This window comes from Corapipo altera, unplaced genomic scaffold (assembly GCF_003945725.1).
Source record: "Corapipo altera isolate COAL_440 unplaced genomic scaffold, ASM394572v1 68, whole genome shotgun sequence".
Classification (NCBI taxonomy): Eukaryota; Metazoa; Chordata; class Aves; order Passeriformes; family Pipridae; genus Corapipo; species Corapipo altera.
The window spans coordinates 6,823,699-6,833,382 of record NW_020884919.1 but is presented as its reverse complement, the minus strand read 5'-3'; the positions used below and the strand labels follow the sequence as shown (position 1 = coordinate 6,833,382).

Here is a 9,684-nt window from a genome sequence, read left to right as displayed (position 1 = left end):
CACTCCTAACTTTCCAGTCCTCCTGGAGTCCTTGCTAAATGCTCTTATGATGTAGCTCCTTTGTAATCTTACTGCTGAGTGACACATCCAGCTCTACCACCATCCTGTGATAGCAAGGCACACGCAGCAGCAGCACTGAGGGCAACAATATCAGAAAATTTGTGTGCAAATAATTGTACAAACTTAATTGACCCAAAACACATGAAAACAAACCATAGTAGCAGAACAAATTCCACTTTGCCATAAAGAATTCTGCAATATTGTGCCCCTCGTATGGGCACTGTCAGATTAGTGAAATCACTGGGTGGTTTCACTATCATTCGGAGTTGGCTTTTATTAGAGATCCTTAAGGATCTGGCTAAGTGACATATAATGGGAAATACAGTTTTAGCATCACACCAGTGAAAAACTCAGTGTCTCCACTGTACATCAATCACTGATCAGTTCTATTGTGCATCTACTCTAGTTTCTGTAGTATATTGTTGTGTAGTAGAAATGGGCATTTCTACTTACCGTGATCTTATTTCAAAATCTACAGTGGACTATCTATTTCTTATTCATCTGTGATAAACAGAAGCAACAATACTGGTTCTCTGTTGTGAAATCCAACCTGGAATATATAGAATAATGAGAAAATGGCTATAGCCAGAGAATCCAGTTTAATAGGCTGCTATACAGGAAGACTTTTTCTATGATACATTCTGGAAATAGTTTTCAAATATTACTTACAGATACTGTATAAAATAGATACCAGTTTTTTATTGATTATACATCAAGATTCTTTGATCATTTAACCTATTAAGTAATATATAAGATGTGTGATGGAAGGTGAGCAACACTTTACAGGACAATCTAAGTCTAATAAATAGATCTGTATCTCACCACAAGATTGAGCCACTGCTGTGCCTTCGTCAGACTACAGAGCAACCACAACGTCACACACGCTGGTACAGCTGCATATGGTATAATAGGAGATGAAAAATCCCATTCCTTGAGCAGCTCCTCTTCTCTGCATGACTTTTTGGCTTTGGTCTGTACAGTAATACTGTGTGTGCTTGTTTGGTCCATGCAAAGCTACGAACAGTGTCTCGTTAAGAAAAAATAGAATTTAAATTGAAGAGGTATAGTTTCAGTTAATTTGGGATTAAAATGCAGTTTTCTCTCTGATCACAGAAAGAGCTGTGCCTGCTCTTTCTGGGTGTCTATTTCAAGGGGAGGGGGGAAGTATCTACTTAAGTGTTTTAAGCAACACAGCTCTTGGTGTCCAGACTCTATGTAAGATAGTCTTAGTCGAAGAGGTTAGCAAGGATTGTACTCCTGTTACAGCATGTGTCTGGGAAAATACAGGCCAGGGGGGAAAAAAAAAAACAAACTCCAAACCTGAAACTGGCACTTCTTTACCCACAGGCTTACCACACCATTAAGAACACTTTCACTCTGGAATATACAACATGGCAGCTGGGTTCAAACTGCAAACTGCATGTTTTCTATTGTCACAGGAATCAATAGCATACTGGAAATAAAAAGACGCTGCTGTTTGGCAGAACTGCAAGCAGTGTGCACATATGCCAGATTTACAGAGAGATTTCCCATTAAAACAAACTTCAACAAAAACAGACCACGGGAAACAAACTGCATATTCAGTAAAATACCATTGGCACCACTTGCCAAAACATAGGACGCTGTAGTTTTACAGTCCTTACAGAGGAGAGGGCGGGACCTTCACTCAAACATCTCGTAGTGGCGCGTTTGCCTCACCCGGGGCACCATGTCGATGAGCAGCCTGCAGGGGAAACACAGAGTGTGGGTGCAGAGACGCAGCAGAGCCCTGGGACTGGGGTGTTTGCTCTCTTCACTTATTAATTTACTTTATGAATAAAGAAGAACTCAGATGCAGTAACAGCCTCTACAGTTTTCCGGAACAGTTGGTTTTACACTGGAAATAGTGATTATAGTGACTTATTCAAGAATAGTGTTCCCCATTAAAATGTTAATTTAATTTTCCAAGTTTAAAAACCCCCACACAGCTTCCAGCTGAGAGCTGGCTGCAGCCTGGCCAAGATCTGGTTCCAACTAAGATGCTCCATCTCCCACTTTCTCTTAATGGCAGAAAAGGGGATAAAGTACAAAACTCATGTTAGATTCCATGCAGTCAAGAGAAATTGTGGCAGCAATGAAGCCCACGGCAGAGCTTCATTGATTTTTTATTTTGTTTCTTGTGTCATGAATCAAGAAAACATCTTACAATTCAAGAGAAACAACATTTGAAACACAACCAGCAACCTTCCATTTGGAAGTTGTATAAGGTAGGGGGCTAGGACAGAAATCAATAGCAAGATCCTTCTTTAAACTTGGGCACCTTTCCTTTAATCCAGACTGTCTTTGGAAAAGCAGTACTTAGAAATGTGCCATAAAAGCAATGGGGACTGATTTTATCCAAGATTTGTGGTTATATTTCAAATATTTAAAAACTTGTTTTTCCAATTCAGGTATCCAAAAATCTTCCAAAGTTACTCCAGTTTCTTTTTAAGTCCTGGCTGCTTTCCAGCTGATGTGAGAACACAATCTTTTATAACCATTTCCACACACTCTGCTTCAGCATTGGCAGCTCATCTAATAAATTCCAGGGACTGATTTCACTGGAGTTATATAAGCCTTTCAGAGCTATGGCTACCTCCCACAGACAGCCCATCTGCTGCACACACTGCACTACCTGCTCCCAGGAGATACTCACTTGATTCCATAGGCAGATATTGTAAGTCCAATTAACACTCCTATACTGCCATCCAGGTACCAGACAGAAGAATTGTGTTTAAACACTTCTGCACTAAGAAGGATGGAAAATCCCATTATTCCACCTACAAGAGAGTTGAAACCTAGAAGGGAAAAAAAACTAATTAAAGGAAGAACCCAAAGAGCTTATGAAAAGGAAAATAGTTTTTCAAGTAACTTTTCAAAGACCTTCTCTTGAAGCTTTTTACCCCATTCCATATATTTATTTATGTGTTTGGTACACCAGCTTAGAGCTGTATACATTGCTGAAGACATACAGGAAAATTCTAGTAACATTTTACATTTATGCTTTAGACATATCACAGCAGCTTCTTGTCTTCTATTATTTACAATTTTTATGAACATCCTTTTAGATACCACTTTCTTTTATTAATCCTTTCTCTTTGTCTCCAAGACTGTCCCTTAAAAATTCTCCCAGAGCTTTTGAAATAATTAATGCCCTTTTTCATTCAACTCCTATTTGGTTGGTTATTGATATGGGGGTTTTATAAGTCACTATATTTATAAGTCATTCCTTTTTTTAAACCCAAACTCTTCCTGATTTTTTTTCCCCCTCAATAATCCAGAAGACATCACTGTTGCCTACAAAAAAAAATGTCATTGATAATGCATTCATTTGGTAGAGCCATATACTATTTAACCTAATTAACAAGTGAAAAATCAAACTTGAAACATTCTATATTGCTTGGTAAGTCAGCTCTAATCAGCTGCTGCTTATAGCACTTACCCAGGTTTTTTCCAGTTTCCCATGGCTGCCAACAAGGACATATATGACATTTGTTCCTGAGTGTCTCCTTTGATCCAGACCTCTCACCTCCAGTCCTTGCCTATTTATTAATGCATACTGCTAATGCATGCTGGTGAAATATATATAATGTATATATATATATATAAAGAATATATAAAGAATATTAAATATAAATTAATTAACTAGAAATTTAAACCAGTGTTACTTCCCCTGTTCCAGCTTAAGGCAGAATCCATCAGCATGATATGCAAAAGATTAATACATTTTCTTGCCATTATTGGTTAATGGTTCCAAATTATATAAAAGCTACTTGCAAAGGAAATTATTTTCTCTTCCTGACTGTCATTCAGTCAAATCCTTCTTTGCTGGCATGGCAGGAAATCATGTAATGGCTGGAGGTATTAATGCAGACACTGTTCTGTGCATAAGGCCAGCACAGGAAAAAACAGGTGGCTAAATCTGGGTAGGAAACAGGTATCTAAAACCTACAGGAAAGCTGGCTGACATCACCCAACTGTCACATATCTGCAGTTGTCCTCTGAGATGTTACAAAATTCAAGGCAGGAAATTGCTGTTTTTATTATCCAAGAGGCCATGCTCTTTTGCTATAAACAAATTGTACAAATAACCTTTTGCCTCATTACATTTAGGCTTGAAAGAGGTACTGTTGTCAAGCCCTGCTCTAAAACAAAATTATTCTTAACAAAAATTTTTAATAGATGTTGACATGTATGAGAGAGAATTTGCTGTTCTGAAAATAAACCTATTTTTCAGGAAGAAAAATGTATGCTCTTGTTACTCAAAACAGTTTGTTGGTCCAGAGCCAGGGATCACAGGAGGTAAATTAGCAGGAAACAGAAAACACTAAAAAAAGATATGCAAGGGAGTGCTAAATCTATCTCAGCTGCTGAATCACATTGTCTCTTCCTGATTGTTATTAAATCAAATATATATGTAAATATGTCTTATGAAAAAAGGTATTTAACCACACAAGGTAAGATCAGCCTCCTACATTTTCTAAAGTAGTCCTGAAGGAGACAAGAGAGATAAAAACCAGACTGAGGTAATCGTACACTTTTTCCCCCTAATTTTTTTAGTCAAAGAATAAGCAATCTCCAGCTCAGAAGCAATATCATTAGCATGAGGATGTAATTATGGGGGAAGCAATTTCTGTGTCATACAGGAGAACAATTCAGAGCTGGAGTTATTTAGGAATTTTCAGCTAATATTTTGTCTGAATAAACTGTTCTGTTTCAAAACTAAGGTACATTCCTTTCTAAAGGGAGGGTTAATAATTTGCCTGCCTAGACACAGTTCTGAAACGGTCAATGTGTCCCACTTACACTCTGACAGGGAAGGAAGTCAAACTCACTGGGCCATGGTTCCCAGGATCCTTTCCAGAAAGCTTTTTGCAGGTTGGAGATATTTTTGTTTCAAAAATGCCTAGGGTGGCAGAGTCCATAGGAAAAAACAAGATCTCTGAACTGCAGGTCTGTTGGGAGAGAATCTCAAATGCAGGGAGGCAGCAGCTCTAGTTGTAACCCCGGCACCACTGCTCTGGTTCCTTTTTTCTTCTATTTAAAATATAAATGCTCATGAAGAATTTATATAAGTAGGATGATATAAATACTCATAATACGTGCTATCACACATCACCAAGGAAAAAATAAAGCATTTTTAACATACTTGCAATAAAGGAATTGTATGTATCCCTAGAGTAAGCTGGAAATTGAATTTTCTTAAAGTGAAATCTTTAGCAGAGTAATTTATGTACCATTATCTGCGAATCATTAACACCCTACCATGTCTGTTTACAGAGTATTTCAAACTACCCTGTGCTGGCAGATACAAACTGGGAGAGGTTCATAGGGTGCTGTGAAACCTCTGCCATCACTGTGGCCTCACTGGTTTGCAGGGCAGATCCCTGGGGCTTTCTGAGGATTCGCAAGCTTGAGCCCTGTCAGTAAGAGATATACCTAGACCAAGCTTTAAAACATGCCTTTAAACATAACTTTTAAAACCAGAAAGAGTCAGGTGCTACACACCTAAGCCAGCACAGTGAGGTGTTCAGATACAGTGGATGAAATTCACCCTGTGCCAAACCACTGCGGGACCAGAGGAGGGCAGGGCAGTGAGCAGGACAGGGCTTTGTTTCACATCTGCCATGTGTCTGTGGGGACAAATTAAATCTCTGGGGGTATGTCTGAATGATGGTGGTGACCCCTGCTCAAAGCAGGTGGCGTTTCTGCAACAGATGTTCCTTTGTTTAAACTGTCAGGATTATGTTGTTCACCAGGCACAGGCAGAGAGGATTGAGGTGACTTTAACGCTGTAAATTGGTGTCATGTCCCCCTGCTGTAGTCTAACCTCTGACTTATACACACCTACTTTGTTAGCTGCTCTACCCCTAACTCTCTATTAGTAATATCATTACTATTACTATCCAAACATCCTCTGTTTGGCTTCCACCAAACATACTCATTTTATCTGAAAAATATATGCAAGAGCCTCGTGATACCATAGATTGTTCTAGGGTTTTGGGGTGTTTCTTTCCATTTCCCAGTGGCTGCCTTATTCCAATGCACTTTCACAGCTGTCACTGTGCAAGGGTCACTCATATCCTCTGTGTCTACAACATTCCCTGGAAGAGTTTATAAATGCAGCAGGACCAATGTCACACTCACCATCGGTTATCAGTGCTCTGCTTGTAAGGACCTTTCCCAGCATAAATTTGATTACTGCCAAGACAGTGCAAAGGATTCCACTTAAAACAGAGACACTATACAGAAAATCATCCTGGGGAAAAAAAAAAAAAAGAAATGTCATACATTAGTATGTCTTCTGGTCATGCCCCATATATTAAATGATAAATAGTACTAGTTACTGTGCAATTAGTTGTGCCACTTGAGTATATAACCTGATAAAAAAATTCCTGCGTTATGACTTCCATGACAGATGGTGCTTATTTTGCTTATATTGCCAACTGCAATTCCTTTTGCAACCGTAATTATTGACAGTTCCAACCAAAAAAGTTTTGAATTGACCCAACCTCCTGAGAATAGGGAGGTTATATACCTGTGGGGCTGAACACAGACTGCGAAGCCATCTAATGCCTAGTGCCATCAGTATGGGAGTTCCCACAGGCAGGAGGAAGGCTTGAGAATAGAATCCCACTTAACAGACCTTTGTTGATTTTTGATGTAAGAAATAACCATTTAATATTTTTTCTGATTCTGCACTTGCTTTGGTTTTATTTGATTTCCTTCTTCTAAAGTCTGGTCTGAGCTACATCCACAAAACTTTTGATACTGATGCGCAAAGTAAGGCTTAGCTCTTTCTTAAAAAATAAGTTTTCCATGGACTTTCATTTCACAGAATTATCCACATTGCTTAATTTGCATGTGTAACATGCAAGGCTCCCCAGGCTCCCTTAAGAGAGAGCTGCATGTCTATGTAGGGCAAAGAAGGGTAACTAATTGCTGTTTAACACACATTCTCTAAAAGGTTGTCTGGAGGCACCTACCCCTTCCTGTTAACTATTTTGTGTTTGGTTGGGTGGGAGGAAACTCTCCTGAGTGCTGACACACCACAGTAAGATGCCTAAAGGGAGTCCCTGTGCCTTCTTCCACCTGAGGTGTAAGAGCCCACAGGCTGCAGAAAAACCCAAGCGAGCTCTCAGCCTGCCTGCCATCTAACCACAGAGCTTTGAAATATATTCATTTATTACTCTTAATAGAAGCTTTAATTTAAGCTGTTGCAACACCAGTACAAATAAAGGAAAGAGCAAGAATATATTTCTTTTGTATCTGCAGGTCTAAGTAGGCCAGTGCCATTGGGACCCTGTTCCTGATTAAAACACTCCAACAAAAATCCCCGCTGATAGCAAATATTGTCATGATGATTCACCATCAGCTCCATCCATTTTCATTATTTTAGCAGCAATTCAAAACCCAAAGAAATCAAAAAATGGTTTTGAAATCAGCTTAGGAAGATGCTGGAAATTAGATTACTGGTATAATGTACTCACATCCCTAAATAAATCATTCAATATATTTTTATACAATTTTGTATGTCATATAATTTTGAAAGTCTACTTCATTCACTCTCAGTCATGAGCTCATTCTCTCTAGAGCTGGTACAATATTGAGTATTAAGGCAAAATGCATTGAGGGAAAGAGAGGAAAATAGGAGCTGTGAGAACGCAGAACTGAAGCCCTGGGTAAAGTTAGGATGAAAAGCATTTCTAAAATTATTTTAACAGAACAAATGGAAAATATGCAACCAGTTTTAGAGTGCTAGGGAAAAACTAAGGAAGGACTGGGAATATTTGCTTGCTGTCAGTCTAGCAAGGAAAGTTGGGAGCTTTCAGAAGGTCTGAAATGACAACAAAGCAAAGATTCACAAGTGGACAAGCTTTGCAAAAAAACACTCGAAATTTGAGATCCTTGTCAAAATCATGCCTCTAAGTGTCATGCATCTCTCTTAAAAATGTGTATTTTCAGTGCCCAAAAACTTAATTTTGATAGCCTGACAAATTCTGATTGGTTTTGAGATTTTAATCTACTCTCATCTAATATTTCACCTAATATTTAGTATACAACACATGTATAAGGCCTCAAAATAATCAGCAGAATACTATGCTCCACTAACATAGTCATCCCCATCCTAGCCTACTGAGCTGGCAGCACAGTGCCATTCCCACACTGCCCTACAGACTGTGAGCTTCCCGTTGATGTGTGAGTTTGGGTTTTACTTGTTTGAGTTTTACATTTCTTACAGGACAAGTGACAAGCAAACTTCCTGGCAATGCTCTTAACAGCACCAAGGCCCCTCACTCACTAGCAATGAGTGAGGAGTGGCTGACAAGAGCAGTGCAAAGGTGCAGACCTGATGTTCTCCCAGCCATGCACAGGCCAGGGGCTGGTCCCAGCTCTTCACAGGTAACACGTGTTGGGTGCTTGTTCAGCTGAGCCATTGACAGCTCAATGCTGCATTTCTCCTGTATCTCAGTTGACACAATGACTCATTGCTCTATGACTACATGAGTTCTTTTTCCTGCATCACCCCACAGACCCTCCAAAGACTTAATGATTCCTTCCAGGCATCCCTACCTCTTGTCTTTGCCTTTCTCCTCAGTAAAGCACAAGCTTTGTCATTACACAGACTTGAGCCCTGTGGACCCAGTGGAGGTGACAGGGTAAATTACTTTGCTATCAACAGTTATGTTACTGTCAGCCTTAGGCTGACAAAATGCAGTTTTCCTACACCTGTAAAATTCTTGGGTATGCACTTGCAAACTACTAAGAATTCACATTGATACAGGTGTTCAGAAATCCATTTATTAATTCAAAATCTTGAAATAGTTATGCCTTATTCCCCATTCTATCATGCCAGGTTTCATCTTCTGTATGGCGCTTTATTTTGAGCTGGTTCAGTTTTTTCTTGTCATAGTGTATCACAAATTTTTTAAGTGAACTCAGGTTTGGTTTTTTTTTCCTGAATGTGTCACTAAATTCACAGTATGTAGAAATATGTCTTTCCATTTGTTCTGCTATACAGTTGTGATCTAAATGAGTCTAGCCACTCTACTGGAATCCAAGAATGACTAAATGTAATTTCTGAATGAACTTGTGAATTCCTGAACAGGCTTTTTATAGAGAGTACATATTCAGAATCTAGAAATTCTTCATAAGTTTAGAGTTTGTCTTTACTGAATCACACTAAACAAGCTCATTTTGTTGCTAATACTAATCCAAAAACCTCTGATAAAGCAGAAGACCTGACAAATTGAAGCTCCTTTGTTATCATAGCAGACACAGAAAGAGAATAAGTTAGAAAAACTTGCTCTGAATGCAAACACCTCAGCAGTTACATGCTGTAGAATGTGCCAAAGAGATTTGCAGAAGATGACTTTTTTTTTTCCATCTCTAAACCCCTAAATCTAACCAGTATCCAAAATCACCATCTCCAGTTGTGTGCAGCTTTTCGCACGAGCCACAGGGAGGCGGCAGATCCCGCAGGAACTGAGCGCACGCTGCGTGAAGACAAAACAGAAGAGGGAAAAATCTTTTGAACTCACTTTTCGCAGTACTTCCCTGTGTTTTCTGCATGTCTGGGCACCAAAGAGCTGGAAAAAGAAGAGT

General features: G+C 39.1%; 1 protein-coding gene across 1 annotated transcript in view; it reads right to left on the bottom strand.

Moving 5' to 3' along the window:
* Window positions 1-640: 640 nt before the first annotated feature.
* TMEM163 (transmembrane protein 163) overlaps window positions 641-9,684 on the bottom strand; it is a 94,178-nt gene continuing 85,134 nt past the window's right edge. The window contains exons 6-8 of the mRNA XM_027656252.1: window positions 6,226-6,337; window positions 2,735-2,876; window positions 641-1,783 (exon numbers count right to left, since the gene is read on the bottom strand). Coding sequence (XP_027512053.1) covers window positions 1,723-1,783; window positions 2,735-2,876; window positions 6,226-6,337 — 315 coding nt within the window. The 3' untranslated portion in view covers window positions 641-1,722. The remainder of the gene's footprint in view (window positions 1,784-2,734; window positions 2,877-6,225; window positions 6,338-9,684) is intronic.